Here is a 20,400-nt window from a genome sequence, read left to right as displayed (position 1 = left end):
CTGGGAGTAGTAGTTTTGTGGCAGTTGGAGAGTCACATGCTGGGAGTAGTAGTTTTGTATCAGTTGGAGAGTCACATGCTGGGAGTAGTAGTTTTGTGGCAGTTGGAGAGTCACATGCTGGGAGTAGTAGTTCTGTAACAGTTGGAGAGTCACATGCTGGGAGTAGTAGTTTTGTATCTGTTGGAGAGTCACATGCTGGGAGTAGTAGTTTTGTAACAGTTGGAGAGTCACATGCTGGGAGTAGTAGTTTTGTTACAGCTCAGACCGCTGCCTTACATTACCAACTACAGCTGTGCTTTCAGGCTCTATAATAGTTGTGGAACTACAACCACCAGCATGCCCTCAATGTCATAACTAGTTAGTCTAGCACAGTGTTTTAGAACCAGGGTGCCTTTAGCTGTTGCAAAACTACAACTCCCAGCATGCCCGGACAGCCTTCGGCTGTCCGGGCATGCGGGAAGTTGTAGTTTTGCAACAGCTGGAGGCACACTGGTTGGGAAACACTGGTGTAGCAGCAGACACAGGGAGCAGACTCCAGGTACACACAGTGATGTTACTATATATTACCGGCACTTTTACATGGGACTGCTTATCCCAGCTCTGCTACATCTCCTAGATCCATCAGCCCCTTCCTAATATTCTTTCTGTTTGTTATTCCAGGATCTCTGCTTGCTGTCAGTGAATGGGAAGATCTCTTTTATATCCGGAGACTGCAAACTGTTACAGACCTGATACTTCTCATAGCTGAGGGTTTGCTACAGTTCTCTGTGAGATGAAGAGGTGGATACATTTTACCTGCACCGATACATTGTAACAAACTGTCAGGACTGCAGAGAGATGTTTGGTATATAAAGGGATTCTCTGGACTCCATACACTGTCACGAACCCTCAGCTGTGAGGCATCAGAGTGGAGGTTAAAGAGACCTGGCAGAGAAAGGGTTTATGAGTGTAGGCGGAGTCTGGAGTTGTGGGTGGAGTTTTAGAGAAGGAAGAGAAATCCACCAGGATCCGCAGGAGCATTGAGGGCCCCGGAACATGGAGGGACGATCGGGGGCCACCTTAAAGTGGGGCCCTGGCCTCAGCCCCTGGTGTCAGCTGACCCTGTGGAGGGCCTGTAATGGCCTCATGGCTACTTTCTTTGCTCTGGCTGCCTATGTGCAAGTACGTTTAACCCTGTGTCTGCTGGAGCAAACCAGGAGTGAAATGATAAATTGTGTACAGAGCGGCTCAGTATGTTCTGTTACAGACTCTCACTCTTCAGCGCCATCTTGTGGTCTTTTCTAACCTTTCTGTTTTTCCTACAGATCAATGATCCAGATGCTGAAATGTGGATAGTGAGTAACTGAATGTTTGTTATTCTGGGGTCCCGTCTATAAAGCTTGGATAAAGCAGCTATAGTCTCTTGGATTAAAAGGGATTGATGATACCAGAAACAACCACTGGTCAGGGGTGGCACTGTTTATAGGAAAAAGCAGACATGAATTTCTTATGCTTAACAACCCCTTTAATTGTGGGATAATCCCTTTAATAAAAGGATTGGGGACAACCTGCAGATCTGTAGGGTCTGACTGCTGGGCCCCCCACCAATCCTGGGAAGCCAGGTGAAGTTTTGGGGAACTTATAGTGGCAGCTATCTTAGTTGTCTCTTATAATGGAGGCCATATTGGTTGTCTCTAATAATGGAGGCCATATTGGTTGTCTCTAATAATGGAGGCCATATTGGTTGTCTCTAATAATGGAGGCAATATTGGTTGTCTCTAATAATGGAGGCCATATTGGTTGTCACTTATAATGGAGGCCATATTGGTTGTTACTTATAATGGAGGCCATATTGGTTGTCACTTATAATGGAGGCCATATTGGTTGTCACTTATAATGGAGGCCATATTGGTTGTCTCTAATAATGGAGGCCATATTGGTTGTCTCTAATAATGGAGGCAATATTGGTTGTCTCTAATAATGGAGGCCATATTGGTTGTCACTTATAATGGAGGCCATATTGGTTGTCACTTATAATGGAGGCCATATTGGTTGTCACTTATAATGGAGGCCATATTGGTTGTCACTTATAATGGAGGCCATATTGGTTGTCACTTATAATGGAGGCCATATTGGTTGTCACTTATAATGGAGGCCATATTGGTTGTCTCTTATAATGGAGGCCATATTGGTTGTCTCTTATAATGGAGGCCATATTGGTTGTCTCTTATAATGGAGGCCATATTGGTTGTCTCTTATAATGGAGGCCATATTGGTTTCCCCCCATATTTTCCAAAAACAGATAAAGAATCATCTGAATATAGTATTTACAGTAGATGGCGCTTGTATTACTGGGGATGTTTTGTGATATTTCGGGTGTTTTTCAGGTGATCTACCTGATCCCGTCCGCACTGATTTTCCTCCTCAGTATAAATCCTGACATAACAGGTGAGAACACTGTCCTGGTCCCTGCTGACCCATCGCTCTCCAGATCTTTACTGTTTTATTCTGTCACGTAGGTCATGTGATCTGGAGGACTCTGTCCGGCCTCCACTGCGCCCTCTGTTGTCTGGGAGCGTCCTATCTCTTGGTGTCGCTGTTGGTTTCGGGTAATATTAGAGGCTTGTTACACGAGGAGGAAGGCAGGTGAGGGCAATGTCTGCAGGAGACCATGTCAGTGAATAGAACCCTAGATCTGCAGTGAGGACTGACACACATAGAGGGGAGGGCAATGTCTGCAGGAGACCATGTCAGTGAATAGAACCCTAGATCTGCAGTGAGGACTGACACACATTCAACAATATTGGGGAACTTAACTACTTGCACTTTTGTTTGCAATGTCGTATATCTTAAATGGGCACTGTCAGATACAAAAACTTTGAAAAATTTCAGTATTTCATACTGAAAAAGCCAGTCAAACACCTGCCCCCCTGCCTGCTTGGACACATACTAGTCCTGCTGTGTCCATGAGTCATGGACACACTTCCTTGATTGACAGCTGTGAGCGCAGGGCTCTCAGCTGGGGGAATAATCCTCCCACTGTCAGCTTGTGTCCGGCTACTGTCAGTGAGGACAAGCTGGGAGTTGTAGTTTCCCTAATACTAGGAGAGATGTGAGCAGACAGCATACTGAGGGAGGGGGCGGAGACCTGCACAGTGAGGCCACGCCCCTCCCTTTAAGAGGAATTCAGACTAGTGAGCTAAATTATAAGTGTAATAAAAAAATAAATAAAGGTGCTAGACACATAAAAATTAGATGTACATGGTCAGGATTAGGTACTGAGGGATATATAAAAAAAAATGTTTTTTTGTTGGATCTGACGGGTACACTTTAAGAATGAATGCACCAGATTCCTCACAATGTCTCAGCCTGAAATCTGTCCCACATAATGGTCTCGCGCTTTTCCGAAATTAGGGAAAACTTGCCTAAAATTCTTCTTAAATGTGACACAAAACATGTAAGGAAGATTATTGGCCCAAGACAAATAGTAAATCTGTCTTTTCTCCTAGGGAGCTATCTGGATTAGTTATCATTGCATTGTGGATGTTCCTCTGTAAAGACTCTGGAAGGTAAGTTACCTGTGTACAAGAATATAACTACTATAATACTGCTCCTATATACAACAATATAACTACTATAATACTGCTCCTATATACAAGAATATAACTACTATAATACTGCCCCTATATACAAGAATATAGCTACTATAATACTGCTCCTATATACAAGAATATAACTACTATAATACTGCTCCTATATACAAGAATATATCTACTATAATACTGCTCCTATATACAAGAATATAACTACTATAATACTGCTCCTATATACAAGAATATAACTACTATAATACTGCTCCTATATACAAGAATATAACTACTATAATACTGCCCCTATATACAAGAATATAACTACTATAATACTGCCTCCTATATACAAGAATATAACTACTATAATACTGCTCCTATATACAAGAATATAACTACTATAATACTGCCCCTATATACAAGAATATAGCTACTATAATACTGCTCCTATATACAAGAATATAACTACTATAATACTGCTCCTATATACAAGAATATATCTACTATAATACTGCTCCTATATACAAGAATATAACTACTATAATACTGCTCCTATATACAAGAATATAACTACTATAATACTGCTCCTATATACAAGAATATAACTACTATAATACTGCCCCTATATACAAGAATATAACTACTATAATACTGCCTCCTATATACAAGAATATAACTACTATAATACTGCTCCTATATACAAGAATATAACTACTATAATACTGCTCCTATATACAAGAATATATCTACTATAATACTGCTCCTATATACAAGAATATAACTACTATAATACCGCTCCTATATACAAGAATATAACTACTATAATACTGCTCCTATATACAAGAATATACTACTATAATACTGCTCCTATATACAAGAATATAACTACTATAATACTGCTCCTATATACAAGAATATAACTACTATAATACTGCCCCTATATACAAGAATATAACTACTATAATACTGCCTCCTATATACAAGAATATAACTACTATAATACTGCTCCTATATACAAGAATATAACTTCTATAATACTGCTCCTATATACAAGAATATAACTACTATAATACTGCTCCTATATACAAGAATATATCTACTATAATACTGCTCCTATATACAAGAATATAACTACTATAATACCGCTCCTATATACAAGAATATAACTACTATAATACTGCTCCTATATACAAGAATATACTACTATAATACTGTCTCCTATATACAAGAATATATCTACTATAATACTGCTCCTATATACAAGAATATAACTACTATAATACTGCTGCTATATACAAGAATATAACTACTATAATACTGCCTCCTATATACAAGTATATAACTACTATAATACTGCTCCTATGTACAAGAATATAACTACTATAATACTGCTCCTATGTACAAGAATATAACTACTATAATACTGCTCCTATATACAAGAATATAAATACTATAATACTGCTGCTATATACAAGAATATAACTACTATAATACTGCCTCCTATATACAAGTATATAACTACTATAATACTGCTCCTATATACAAGAATATAACTACTATAATACTGCCTCCTATATACACAAGTATATAACTACTATAATACTGCTCCTATATACAAGAATATAACTACTATTATACTGCCTCCTATATACAAGTATATAACTACTATAATACTGCTCCTATGTACAAGAATATAACTACTATAATACTGCCCCCTATATAATATATTTTGCAGAGCCTCTCTTGGGGGGGTCAGATTATTGGTGGCCTCGTCCATCTCAGTTCTCCCTTTTCTGACCTGGATCTACATCTACATCCACAAGGAGATGAGGACATCTTGGCCACAACACTGCAAGACGGTGATATGAGGTCAGAAGATGGCGGCTTTGATGCGGTTTCTCTTGTTTATTATGGAGTCCTCAGGGTTGGAGATGTTTCTGCTGTCTATGAAGGGTCTCAGGATCGGATCAGTGTCCAATCAGATTAAATTGTCTAAGTAATTGGCCCCAAATGTTGAGCTCAGGTGACTTTTTGGAAATGTTTTGGAACTGACCACATTGGAGAAGACTGAGGATTCTTCAGATCGGTCTCCAACCATTCAGCACTGTGGAACCATGTGGTGGTCTCTGTCCTCATCAGAGATGGGACCATGTGGTGGTCTCTGTCCTCATCAGAGATGGGACCATGTGGTGATCTCTCCTCATCAGGGGGTTTTCCAAAATTCTTCTTAGTAAGGGGGTGGGTCGTTGAGCCACATTCAAGAGAGAAGGACAACCCAAGAATTAGGGCAGAAGATTGCTTGTCCTCGAGAGGTCCCTCCATGGGGAGAGGCTGTCAGATGTCTCTGATCTGGTCCAGTGCCTGGAGATATAAATGTATAGTAATATGTGTGCCATTAAGGAGTTAATAATTTAATAAGAGTCTTACAAAAACAAGTGTTAGATCAATCTCAAGGCTTCATAGGTTGTCATCAGTCCATGACCTTTACTGACGTGGAGACCATGTGGTGTCCATCATTGTAACCATCTTCAGGGATCCCCTATGTTCTCCCATTGTCCATGACTGGGGGTCCACACTATGTTCACCCATTGTCCATGACTGGGGGTCCACACTATGTTCACCCATTGTCCATGACTGGGGGTCCACACTATGTTCTCCCATTGTCCATGACTCGGGGTCCACACTATGTTCACTCATTGTCCATGACTGGGGGTCCACACTATGTTCTCCCATTGTCCATGATTGGGGGTCCACACTATGTTCTCCCATTGTCCATGACTCGGGGTCCACACTGTGTTCTCCCATTGTCCATGACTCGGGGTCCACACTATGTTCACCCATTGTCCATGACTGGGGGCCCACACTATGTTCACCCATTGTCCATGACTGGGGGTCCATACTGTGTTCTCCCATTGTCAATGACTCGGGGTCCACACTGTGTTCACCCATTGTCCATGACTGGGGGCCAACACTATGTTTTTCCATTGTCCATGACTCGGGGTCCACACTATGTTCACCCATTGTCCATGACTGGGGGTCCATACTATGTTCTCCCATTATCCACACTATGGTCTGTCATGCTAGTCCCGATGTTTGATTAATTTTTCATTCCATGTCTCATTGTTTTTTATGTGTTTTGTTGGGTTAGATTAGGTCATATGTGTCCCATGGGTCACTCTCTTGGAGGCCGATTGTCTCCCCTCCCCTCCCTCTGTGAGGTCCTGTGCATATGAAGCCCCATTCCATCACTGAGAGGAGTGTATTCCGGGGTGTCCTGGTTCTTTCTGTCTTTGTGCACTATTCTGTATGTCTCTTTATATATATATATATATATATATATATATATATATATATATATATTATATTGTATCATGTTGTATATCACTCTGTCATCAGATTAAATCCTCTTAATCCAGAGATCTGTATCTGGTTCTGTAGTCTGGACTGCGCCCCCTGTGGACGGTCTAATGTCTCACATGACTGATATTATTTCTGTAGATACCTGGGTTGGAGATACGGTAAAGTGTAATCTAAGTCGCCCATATGGTATGTGGGACAGGTGTCCGCGGGGGGGGGGGGGGGTTATAATAAATGACCAGAATTGGGATTATATTGTTTTATCACTCCCATACCTCCATATTGTATTGTCTTATCACACCCATACCTCCATATTATATTGTCTTATCACACCCATACCTCCATATTGTATTGTCTTATCACACCCATACCTCCATATTGTATTGTCTTATCACACCTATATACCTCCATATTGTATTGTCTTATCACACCCATACCTCCATATTATATTGTCTTATCACACCCATACCTCCATATTATATTGTCTTATCACACCTATATACCTCCATATTGTATTGTCTTATCACACCCATATACCTCCATATTATATTGTCTTATCACACCTATATACCTCCATATTATATTGTCTTATCGCACCCATATACCTCCATATTATATTGTCTTATCACACCCATATACCTCCTTATTATATTGTCTTATCACACCCATATACCTCCATATTATATTGTCTTATCACACCCATATACCTCCTTATTATATTGTCTTATCACACCCATATACCTCCTTATTATATTGTCTTATCGCACCCATATACCTCCATATTATATTGTCTTATCGCACCCATATACCTCCATATTATATTGTCTTATCACACCCATATACCTCCATATTATATTGTCTTATCACACCCATATACCTCCATATTATATTGTCTTATCACACCCATATACCTCCATATTATATTGTCTTATCACACTCATATACCTCCATATTATATTGTCTTATCACACCCATATACCTCCTTATTATATTGTCTTATCACACCCATATACCTCCATATTATATTGTCTTATCACACCCATATACCTCCATATTATATTGTCTTATCGCACTCATATACCTCCATATTATATTGTCTTATCACACCCATATACCTCCATATTATATTGTCTTATCACTCCCATACCTCCATATTGTATTGTCTTATCACTCCCATACCTCCATATTGTATTGTCTTATCACACCCATACCTCCATATTATATTGTCTTATCACACCCATACCTCCATATTATATTGTCTTATCACACCTATATACCTCCATATTATATTGTCTTATCACACCCATATACCTCTATATTATATTGTCTTATCGCACCCATACCTCCATATTATATTGTCTTATCACACCCATATACCTCTATATTATATTGTCTTATCACACCCATATACCTCCATATTATATTGTCTTATCACACCCATATACCTCCATATTATATTGTCTTATCACTCCCATATATCTCCATATTATATTGTCTTATCGCACCTATATACCTCCATATTATATTGTCTTATCGCACCCATATACCTCCATATTATATTGTCTTATCGCACCCATATACCTCCATATTATATTGTCTTATCGCACCCATATACCTCCTTATTATATTGTCTTATCGCACCCATATACCTCCATATTATATTGTCTTATCACACCCATATACCTCCATATTATATTGTCTTATCACACCCATATACCTCCATATTATATTGTCTTATCACACCCATATACCTCCTTATTATATTGTCTTATCGCACCCATATACCTCCTTATTATATTGTCTTATCACACCCATATACCTCCATATTATATTGTCTTATCACACCCATATACCTCCATATTATATTGTCTTATCACACCCATATACCTCCTTATTATATTGTCTTATCACACCTATATACCTCCATATTATATTGTCTTATCACACCCATATACTTCAATAGGAGAGTTAATTCCGCCAACAGCTGAGAGTTATGGCTGCCCTAAATGTCAGATAGTAGTGGCTCCACCAGCAAGGCGTCAATGATTCGGCGTCCATTACCACCAAAGAGGGGAGGGTCACCTACGGCAGGCATTCGGTTATTAGAACTATTTTGGGCACAACATTGGGAAGGTTGGGGGCTGGGAGATCACTTGGTCTAACGCAACAAAAAGTCCAAAAGCATTTACCTGATCTGCAGACTGCTCCTATCCTACTGATAGGGTTAATGAGCGTCCCATGGAGCAATCACCTTCCTTCTTCATGGCTCATGTGACCAGATTTTCTCCCCCAAGTATGAAGCGCTGTAGCCGGTTTGTGTCAGTTTTGCGCAGTATCCACCACATTTTACTCGGTGGCGTCCCTATTATGTCCCATAATTCAAGATTGAAGACCGTCTTATGGCCAGAATCACCTCAGAAGTTTCAGTGCTATCAGGTCTTAAGCATGGAAAGTTTTTTTTCAGGACGACATCATTGGGAGGATGAGACTAGTAAATCTGGTGGATAGGTTCTCCCCAATGGTGGAGAACCTATCCACCATTGGGGAGAGCAGGAAGTCCTGGGGTCTGTGGGGGTTTATTATGAGACATGATGGTAAACAGACCCAACAATCCCAGAAAATGTCCTGTTATAGATTGAGGATAGAACTGGATTATGAGGCTGGACAGCTGGCCTTCTATGAGATGGGTGACCCCGCCAGACACCTACACACCTTCACCGAGCCCCTACAAGGAAAATGTATGGTGAGAATAAAACGCTACGAAAAGGTGAACTAACATGAGAAGCCGCTTTGTCTATGAAATAGCATCCAAAAAGTATACACACCCTCATGTAGGAGCGCAGGGTGAAGATAATATTAAGATATAGATTGATAAAGGGTTAATATCCTGTAAAGCAAAAGAGGGAGCACTAGATTGTCAGCTCTGTGGTTGCTCCTGGGAGATCTGTGATCAAATGCAATATTCTAAGTATAGTAATAGTATAGTATAGTAATATAGTAACATTCTAATATATCGTTCTAATATAGTATAACTCCTTGAGACATAACTGTGCAGAGTATTTCAGCAATCTGCCTTTTTCATGTGCAATATATTATTGTCAATGAGAGTCACTGAGGTTGACCTCTGACCTTTGAGCAGTGGACAGTATGTCTTATCAACCAGGGCTTGTGTGGATTTATCTAGGACTAGTGGTAAAATGTAACTTTAAAAGGTGATAAACTAGAGGACAAGTTCCCTTTTACCTTGTTCAGGGAGAAGAAGTGATTTGCTCTATTTGTCTGAATGTTCATACGGGACCTTTAAATGCTGAGATGTGGACATTCCCTCTACCAGGACTGAGATGTAGACACCCCCTCTACCAGGACTGAGATGTGGACACCCCCTCTACCAGGACTGAGATGTGGACACCCCCTCTACCAGGACTGCACTGACTGTGATACAGATACACAAGAAGAATATCATGGACGCCTGCACCAAGGTATCCTCCAGGATTTAGTGAGGTCGCAGTCCTCTGCACGCTCAGGTCTTGTCCTCACTGTTCTCTGTACTTACTGTATGCACCTTCCTGTGCCTGCTGTGAAGTCTTGTCTGATGTGTGAGGCTTTTCTGTGTGAGGACCATCTTAAGGTCCACAGCAAGTCCCCAGAACATGTGCTTACAGAACCCCTAACCTCCATGATCCATCAGAAATGCTCTGCTCATAATGAACTCCTGAAGTACGTCTGCTGTGAGGATTCCCTCTGCATCTGTGCTTCTTGCTTCACCTTTGGAGATCACATTGGTCATCTGGTGGCTTTAATGAATGAAGCATTTGAGAAGAAAAAAGAAAGGATGAGGAAGCTTCTGGAGAAACTCTCTTTAAAAAAAAGAGAAGAATTACCATAGAATCCAAGGCCTACAAGAGCACCCCAGCAAAGTCCCCGAGCAATCAATGGAGGTAACCGAGAGAGTGGCCACCCTCTTCGGACACATCAGGAGACAGATGGAAGACCTGGAGAAGACAGTCCTGCGTGAGATCTCAAGGCATGAGAAGCGAGTCTCACAGTCAGTCTCTGATCTGATGCTAGAAATGGAGAAGACTGAGCTGTCCCGGAGGATCCGCCACATTGAGGAGCTGTGCACCATGACTGATCCTGTAGCTGTTATACAAGACCAAGAATCAGATGACTCTGATGATACAAAGGATGGAGATACTAAAGACCAAGACCAGCTTTACAAAAACACCCCCACCCCAGGTCATCTGAAGGAAGGTTTGATCTCAGAGACTTTACACTCAGGGTTTGCTCATATTATGACTATTGCTAAGAACATAGTCCTTGACACAGACACAGCTGATGACCTGAAGACCGCGGCATGGACTTCCAGAAACCAGGTCCGACCCGAAACACCTGAAAGATTTCAGTACAACCAAGTAATAAGCACCAGGGGGTCCTATCAGGGAGAAATTCCTGGGATGTGGAAACGAGCGAATCCGGCAACTGGAGGTTGGGGGTGACCTATGTTAATATAGAGCGGAAAGGACAACACTCTGTCATCGGGGACAACAGGAAATCCTGATGCCTTCGTAAGTGTAACAACCAATGTTCTGTGATACATGGCGGCAAAGACCAGATATTGTCCCTTAAGTTCACGTCTCAGAGGTTTAGAATCCTTTTGGATTATGACACAGGTTGTGTCTCATTTTATGAGCTTAGTGACCCAGTTCGGCACCTACACACCTCCACCGGCACCTTCACCGAGCCCCTACATCTAGGATTTCTCTTAAGTAATTACTGGGTAAGATTGATAAGCTAGTGAAGAGGAACTTTAACCCCTTTAAAGGGGCACTCCGCCCCTAGACATCTCATCCCCTATCCATAGGATATGGATAAGATGTCTGATTGCAGGGGTCCTGCGATTTCTGTAGAATGTATTTATAGGATAGGATTACTGTTAACGGGCTCTGAATATAATTGTGGGTCTGGTTTGGGGTCAGATATTTATATAAAGGGCCTGAATTTTTCAGAAATGTCTTTTTACATAGGTCTCGGCTGAAAAGTCTCCCATCCCCCCACTTGATGATGACCCTATGAGAGCCCCCCCCCCCCCCCCATACAGGCCACTGTATAAACCTCTATACAGTGGTCCCTCAAGTTACAATATTAATCGGATCGGTTCCAGGACGACCATTGTATGTTGAAACCATTGTATGTTGCGACTATAACTCTATGGAAACCTGGTAGTTGGTTCTGAAGCCTTCAAAATGTTCTCCAAAAATAGGAAAAAGTGAGGATTAAAGAAAAATAAGTAGATAACTAATAAAGATAAAGCAAATCCTTACATATAAAAGTAAGAAAGATCTGCTGGAGCTGTAATCACTGTCTATGTAGAGGACAGGAGCTTCTTCAGGGTCCTGTACAGTACACAGTGTCCTAAAAAAGTAATGGAGCCGCCCTCACCTGGTGTCCAAAGGAGCAGCTAACCGTGGTACAGGTAAAGAGTACAGAAGATGTAATACCTCCCTGCACTGTAGGGGGAGCTACCAGACAGGAATTCATTGCATACACTTCAGTAATATAGGTAAAGAGTACAGAACATGTAATACCTCCCTGTACTGTAGGGGGTGCTACCAGACACTAGTCAATGCATACACTTCAGTAATACAGGTAAAGAGTACAGAACATGTAATACCTCACTGTACTGTAGGGGGCGCTACCAGTACACTTCAGTAATATAGGGGTTTTATCAGTGAATGCCCATTCTGATGGGTCGGTTCTTCCAGCCATTGACACGTTTCACAGATCTGTATGTTTTGTCTGGTTTTAAGTTACAATGGTCCAGAAAAGACCATTGTATGTTGGAACTATTGTACTCTGCTCAAAAAAATAAAGGGAACACCAAGATAACACATTGTAGATCTGGATGAATGAACTAATCATATGAAATACTTTCTTCTTTACATAGTTGAATGCGCTGACAACAAAATCACACAAAAATTATCAATGGAAATCAAATGTATCAACCCATGGAGGTCTGGATATGGAGTCACACTCAAAATCACAGTGGTAAACCACACTACAGGCCGATCCAACTTTATGTAATGTCCTTAATTACAAGTCCCAAAGCAAGCACATGGAGGGCTGTGCGGCCCCCCCAAAGAAATGCCACCCCACACCATTACTGACCCACCGCCAAACCGGTCATACTGGTGGATGTTGTAGGCAGCAGAACGTTCTGCACGGCGTCTCTAGACTGTCATGTCTGTCACATGTGCTCAGTGTGAACCTGCTTTCATCTGTGAAGAGCACAGGGTTCTAGTGGCGAATTTGCCAATCTTGGTGTTCTCTGGTAAATGCCAAATGTCCTGCACGGTGTTGGGCTGTAAGCACAACCCCCCACTTGTGGACGTCAGGTCCTCATACCACCCTCATGGAGTCTGTTTCTGACCGTTTGAGTGGACACATGCACATTTGTGGCCTGCTGGAGGTCATTTTGCAGGGCTCTGACAGTGCTCCTCCTGCTCCTCCTTGCACAAAGGTGGAGGTAGCGGTCCTGCTGCTGGGTTGTTGGCATCCTACGGCCTTCTCCACGTCTCCTGATGTACTTGCCTGTCTCCTGGTAGCACCTCCATGCTCTGGACACTACGCTGACAGACACAGCAAACTTTCTTGCCACAGCTTGCATGGATGTGCCATCCTGGACAGGGAAGGACTGACCGACATGTCCGATCGGACATTTTCCGAGTGCCCGGCCAGGTAAAGGGCCCGCTGCTGCTACTGAGGACCGGGACACTCATCCCGGATCCCCAGCAGACAGCACTGCCTTCTCCTGTATGTGCGGTACACGCACATATAGCAGAACGCGTCTCCTCTGTGTGAGCCCCAGCTACAGCTTACACAGAGCTGATGTGACCTCCGCCCCCACACAGTGTGGAGGGGAGAAGACGCGGGCCCCTTCTGCTGAGGAGATCGCTGTGTGGAATATCAGGTGAGCATCTTGTTTTTGTTTTTTTTAACCTTCCAAGGGGGGGGGGGGGAGCTTAACTGCTGCCTACACCTATGGGGGGGGGGGGGAGGATTAGCTGCTGCCTACACCTATTGGGGGGGTTAACTGCTGCCTATATCTATGGAGGGTGTTTACTGATTACTTATATTTATGGGGAAAGGGGGGAGGGGATTAACTGCTGCCTATACCTATGGGGGGGGGGGGGTTAACTGATGCATATACCTTTTGGGGAATGGGGGGGGTTAACTGCACCTATACCTATGGGGGGGTGTTAACTGATGCTTATACCTATGGGGAACAGGGGGGGGATTAACTGATGCCTATACCTATGGGGAAAGGGGGGTTAACTCTGTTCCTATACCTACAGGGGAGGGGGGTTAACTCTGCTGTCTATACCTACAGGGAAGGGGGGGCTACCTAACTTTATACCTGGATGTCTAACTACTTACCTGGCTACCTAACTGTGTACATACCTGGCCTTCATACATAGCTGCCTAACTACCTAGCTAGCCCCCTACCTGGCTAGTCACCTACCTACATATCTTTCTTCCTGATCTACCTACTTAGATACCTATTTACTTGGCTACTTACCTAGCTGACTTTTTACTGTGCAGGACACTAAGGAGGGCAATATTACAGTTTGTGGGCCTATAGATGGGCAGATTTTGTAGAGGAGGGGAGGGCACTGGAAAAATGTAGAGTTGGACACGTTTGTCCTGCAGATGTTAAGAGATCGACATGGCGGTCTGATCCGGACGGAGAAGAAAATGAAAGAGGACGCTGCTGATCAAAAGAGACGTAATTGTGAGTCCCAAAGTGTAACTGTTATCACTTATATAATATACACATCCTGTGTACAGCTGGTATCTACCGCCATATGGTCCTGTATATAATCACTTATATTGTATACAGATCTCTGTACAGCTGGTATCTACCGCCATATGGTCCTGTATATAATCACTTCTATTGTATACATGTCTCTGTACAGCTGGTATCTACCGCCATATGGTCCTGTATATAATCACTTATATTGTATACAGATCTCTGTACAGCTGGTATCTACCGCCATATGGTCCTGTATATAATCACTTCTATTGTATACATGTCTCTGTACAGCTGGTATCTACCGCCATATGGTCCTGTATATAATCACTTCTATTGTATACATGTCTCTGTACAGCTGGTATCTACCGCCATATGGTCCTGTATATAATCACTTATATTGTATACAGATCTCTGTACAGCTGGTATCTACCGCCATATGGTCCTGTATATAATCACTTCTATTGTATACATGTCTCTGTACAGCTGGTATCTACCGCCATATGGTCCTGTATATAATCACTTATATTGTAAACAGATCTCTGTACAGCTGGTATCTACCGCCATATGCTCCTGTATATAATCACTTCTATTGTATACATGTCTCTGTACAGCTGGTATCTACCGCCATATGGTCCTGTATATAATCACTTATATTGTATACAGATCTCTGTACAGCTGTTATCTACCGCCATATGGTCCTGTATATAATCACTTATGTAGTATACAGATCCTTTATAGTATACTGGTCAGTGCATAGTGGTTTTATTCAGTACAGTATGGCGGTATTATACAGTTATTGTGTGGTGGTATACATTTACTCCTTGTATACTGGTATTATTGGTCATGGAAATTTACCTACGTTAAAGTGTTTCTTACATAAATACATTTTAGTTTATTGTGTGTGGGATTTGGGTGGAATAGGGGTGTGGCAGACAATTGACGAGCTGCGGAGCCTTGAAGGGGGCCCTTGCCTTCTTTTGGTCCTGGGGCCCCCGAGTGTTGTCAGTCCGCCCCTGATCCTGGATGAGCTGCACTACCACTAGAGTGAAAGCACCGCCAGCGTTCAAAAGTGACCAAAACATCAGCCAGGAAGCATAGGAACTGAGAAGTGGTCTGTGGTCAACACCTGCAGAGCCACTCCTTTATTTGGCGTGTCTTGCTAATTGCCTATAATTTCCACCTGTTGTCTGTTCCATGTGAAATTGATTGTCAATCAGTGTTCTTCCTGAGTGGACAGTGGGATTTCACACAAGTGTCAGTGACTTGGAGTTACATTGTGTTGGTTAAGTGTTCCCTTTATTTTTTTTTGAGCAGTGTATGTTGAGGCCATTGTAAGTTGAGGGATCACTGCACATATCTACAGATCTGTTGCTGCCAATGATGTCATCATTTCTGTCTCTGGGTTAGACATGAACCATAAACGTCCCAATAGACCAGAGAGGTTTAACCCCTTAAGGACTCAGGGTTTTTCCATTTTTGCACTTTAGTTTTTTCCTCCTTACCTTTTAAAAATCATAACCCTCTCAATTTTCCACCTAAAAATCCATACTATGGCTTATTTTTTGTGTCACCAATTCTACTTTGCAGTGACATTAGTCATTTTACCCAAAAATTCACGGCGAAACTGAAAAAAAAAATCCTTGTACAACAAAATCGAAGAAAAAACGTCATTTTGTAACTTTTGGGGGCTTCCGTTTCTACGCAGTGCATATTTCGGTAAAAATGACACCTTATTATTCTGTAGGTCCATACGGTTAAAATGATCCCCTACTTATGTAGATTTGATTTTGTCGTACTTCTGGAAAAAATCATACATGCAGGAAAATTTTTCCATGTACAGGGCGGTATGAGGACTCATTTTTTGCGCCGTGATCTGAAGTTTTTAACGGTATAATGTTTGTTTTGATCGGACTTTTTGATCACATTTTATTCATTTTTTAATGGTATAAAAAGTGACCAAAATACGCTTTTTTGGACTTTGGAATTTTTTTGCGCGTACGCCATTGACCGTGCGGTTTAATGAATTATATATTTTTATAGTTTGGACATTTACACACACGGCGATACCACATATGTTTATTTTTTATTTTATTTACACTGTTATATTTTTTTTTATGGGAAAAGGGGGGTGATTCAAACTTTTATTAGGGAAGGGGTTAAATGACCTTTATTAACACTTTTTTTTTCCTTTTTTTTTTGCAGTGTTATAGCTCCCATAGGGACCTATAACACTGCACACACTGATCTCATATACTGATCACTGGCGTGTATTAACACGCCTGTGATCAGTGTTATCGGCGCTTGACTCCTCCTGTCTGGATCTCAGGCACGGAGCAGTCATTCGCCGATCGGACACTGAGGAGGCAAGTAGGGGCCCTCCCGGTGTGCTGTAAGCTGTTCGGGACGCCGCGATTTCACCGCGGCGGTCCCGAACAGCCCGACTGACTAGCCGGGATACTTTCACTTTCGCTTTAGAAGCGGCGGTCAGCTTTGACCGCCGCTTCTAAAGGGTTAATACCACACATTGCCGCGATCGGCGATGTGTGGTATTAGCCGCGGGTCCCGGCCATTGATGAGCGCCGGGACAGACACGATGTGATGCGGGGTCGCAGCTCGACCCAGCTTCATATCGCGGGAGCCGGCGCACAACGTAAATATACGTCCTGTGTCGTTAAAGGGGTACTCCGGTGGAAAACATTATTTTTTTTTTTTTTTTTTAAATCAACTGGTGCCAGAAAGTTAAACAGATTTGTAAATTAGAACAAAAGAGTATATGTGTGCAGCTCACAACCAATTATTCGAGGTTAATCCCCACCGATCCAAAATCATTTTAAATTTGGAATAAATTTCAACAAAACCTCGAGAATACCACCCTGCCGGGTACACAATGGCAAAATACTGGAAACAGATAGTTTGAAAAAATATAGAGCTTTATTAAAATACAATTAAAATGAATGGTAAAGACCTGTTAACATCAGAGCAATGTTGAATCAAATAGTGAGTTTTACTGCCATTGGGACCTAATGGCAGGATTAAAATAATTATCAAAGAGCAACTACCAACTAAAAAATGTGTATCAGCAAATGCCAATGGTCCGGAATGGACTGTTAATCCGGCAATTGAAGTAAATAGCTGCCCGAAGTCTACAGACAAATGTATAGTTTGTTCTCACCGTAGCAGCTGGTCCCGTACTGCGACGGGCCAAAGATTGTCCTGCAGTGGCTGCGATGTTACTAGTGGTGAAAGAGCAGGCTATCTTTGTAAGCCTGTAGAAATAGAGAACTCCGGCAGGAGACTCTTCCGCGAGCGGTCCGTGGTGTCGGCAAACACCCGTTTAGGTATCTGATCCTCGCTCAATTGTTTGCGGCTGGATGCCGGTGGTGGAGGCAGCGAGCTCGCTGTGTGCTCAGTAAGCGGAACTGGTTTGTTAATGCAGTAGGTGCAATAGGTAGTTATGTTCCGTTGTTCTATGCCGGCTTCAGTAATGGTAGTGCATATGGATATCGCTCTGTTCAGACTGGATAATAACCTAGACGCGTTTCAGGGCGCTAAAACCGACCCCTTCCTTGCCTACTGAGGAAGGGGTCGGTTTTAGCACCCTGAAACGCGTCTAGGTTATTATCCAGTCTGAACAGCGCGTACGCCATTGAACGTGCGGTTTAAAAAGCGGTATATTTTTATAATTCGGACATTTCCGCTCGCGGCGATACCACATATGTTTATTTTTATTTACACTGTGTTTTTTTTATTCTTGGAAATGCCGGGTGATTCAAACTTTTATTAGGGGAGGGGATAATTGAAAGGGTTAATGATTTTTTTACACTTTTGTTATGCCATATTATAGCTCCTATAGGGGGGGGCTATAACATTGCATTAACTGATCTTTTACACTGATTTATCCATCTCCATAGGAATGGATCAATCAGTGTTTTCCGCAATTGAATGCTCAAGCCTGGATCTTGGGCTTGAAGCATTCATTCGGCTATCGGACAGCGCAGGAGAAGGTAAGAAGACCTCCTCCTGTGCTACAGCTGTTCGGGATGCCGCGATTATACTGCGGCGATCCTGAACAGCTCCCTGAGCTAACCGGCAACTTTCACTTTAGTTTTGGCACAGCAATCAGTGCCGCGCGCTATTAGAGGCAGGTCCCTGCTTCACTATGACGCCGGGCCCACCGCGATATGATGCTAAAGGATTAATAGCGCGCAGCACAGCGATCAGTGCCGCGCGCTTTTAGAGGCGGGTCCCGGCTTCACTATGAGGCCGGGCCTGCCGCGATATGATGCTAAAGGATTAATAGCGCGCAGCACAGCGATCAGTGCCGCGCGCTATTAGAGGCTGGTCCCGGCTTCACTATGAGGCCGGGCCTGCCGCGATATGATGCGGGGTCACCGTGTGACCCCGCGTTATATCACAGGACCGGGACCCAGGACATACCCATACGAGTTCAAAGACTGACTTTTCTTCTATTTACTTCAATTGCCGGATTAACAGTCCATTCCGGACCATTGGCATTTGCTGATACACATTTTATAGTTGGTAGTTGCTCTTTGATAATTATTTAATTGTATATAAAATAAATTCATTTTAATTGTATTTTAATAAATCTCTATATTTTTTCAAACTATCTGTTTCCAGTATTTTGTCATTGTGTACCCGGCAGGGTGGTATTCTTGAGGTGTGGTTGAAATTTATTCCAGATTTGTAAATTACCTCTATTAAAAAATCTTTACCCTTCCAGTACTTATTAGAAGCTGTATGCTACAGAGGAAATTATTTTCTTTTTGAATTTCTTTTTTGTGCTCTCTGCTGACACATGATGCCTGTATCAGGAACTATCCAGAGTAGCATAGGTTTGCAATGGGGATTTTCTCCTGCTCCGGACAGTTCCTAATACGGGCATCAGGTGTCAGCATAGAGCACTGTGGACAAGACAAAAAAGAAAATAATTTCCTATGTAGCATACAGCTGCTAAAAAGTACTGGAAGGGTAAAGATTTTTTAATAGAAGTCATTTACAAATATGTTTAACTTTCTGGCACCAGTTGATTAAAACATTTTTTTTTTCCACCGGAGTACCCCTTTAAGGACAGGTTCTATCTCCCAGAGGTTTCTCCTCAGAACGATACTTCTGGTGTCTAGAGGCCGGTGAGTTGTGGAGCCGGCTGAAGAGGAAAGGTTGTCTATATTGTATCGGATACAACATGAAACCTAGGGGTTTGCACAAGAACCTTGATAATCAATACTTAGTGATATATGAAGGGAAACAAGTTCTATCGCCTCACATGTTTTCCTGTATTATACTAGGAATCTAACTGGACCATTAAGATGGACGTATATCACTTTAAGAGGTTCATTGTCCTTCTAGTGATCCTACTTCATTGTCCTTCTAGTGATCCTACTTCATTGTTCTTCTAGTGATCCTACTTCATTGTCCTTCTAGTGATCCTACTTCATTGTCCTTCTAGTGATCCTACTTCATTGTTCTTCTAGTGATCCTACTTCATTGTCCTTCTAGTGATCCTACTTCTTCATTGTCCTTCTAGTGATCCTACTTCTTCATTGTCCTTCTAGTGATCCTACTTCTTCATTGTCCTTCTAGTGATCCTACTTCTTCATTGTCCTTCTAGTGATCCTATTTCCTTGTCCTTCTAATGATTCTACTTCT

The 20,400-nt window shown here is 42.1% G+C and overlaps 1 protein-coding gene across 5 annotated transcripts in view; it reads left to right on the top strand.

The window, feature by feature from the left end:
• Window positions 1–10,370, top strand: part of TMEM220 (transmembrane protein 220) — a 108,687-nt gene extending 98,317 nt beyond the window's left edge. Inside the window, exons 1-7 of one of the 5 annotated variants that reach the window (XM_056549514.1) lie at window positions 787–1,230; window positions 1,305–1,334; window positions 2,367–2,427; window positions 2,499–2,625; window positions 3,489–3,548; window positions 5,302–5,435; window positions 10,258–10,370. In XM_056549514.1, the coding sequence (XP_056405489.1) occupies window positions 1,036–1,230; window positions 1,305–1,334; window positions 2,367–2,427; window positions 2,499–2,625; window positions 3,489–3,548; window positions 5,302–5,434 (606 nt within the window). In that variant the 5' untranslated portion in view covers window positions 787–1,035 and the 3' untranslated portion in view covers window position 5,435; window positions 10,258–10,370. Of the gene's footprint in view, window positions 1–436; window positions 539–786; window positions 1,231–1,304; window positions 1,335–2,366; window positions 2,428–2,498; window positions 2,626–3,488; window positions 3,549–5,301; window positions 6,648–6,714; window positions 6,888–10,257 lie in introns of those variants that run through there. The other 4 variants (XM_056549513.1, XM_056549516.1, XM_056549515.1 and 1 more) reach the window with 4 other exon arrangements.
• The last annotated feature ends 10,030 nt before the right edge of the window (window positions 10,371–20,400 follow it).

The sequence above is a fragment of the Hyla sarda genome, chromosome 13 (genome assembly GCF_029499605.1).
Source record: "Hyla sarda isolate aHylSar1 chromosome 13, aHylSar1.hap1, whole genome shotgun sequence".
Taxonomy (NCBI): Eukaryota; Metazoa; Chordata; class Amphibia; order Anura; family Hylidae; genus Hyla; species Hyla sarda.
This window is presented reverse-complemented; position numbering and strand designations above follow the sequence as displayed.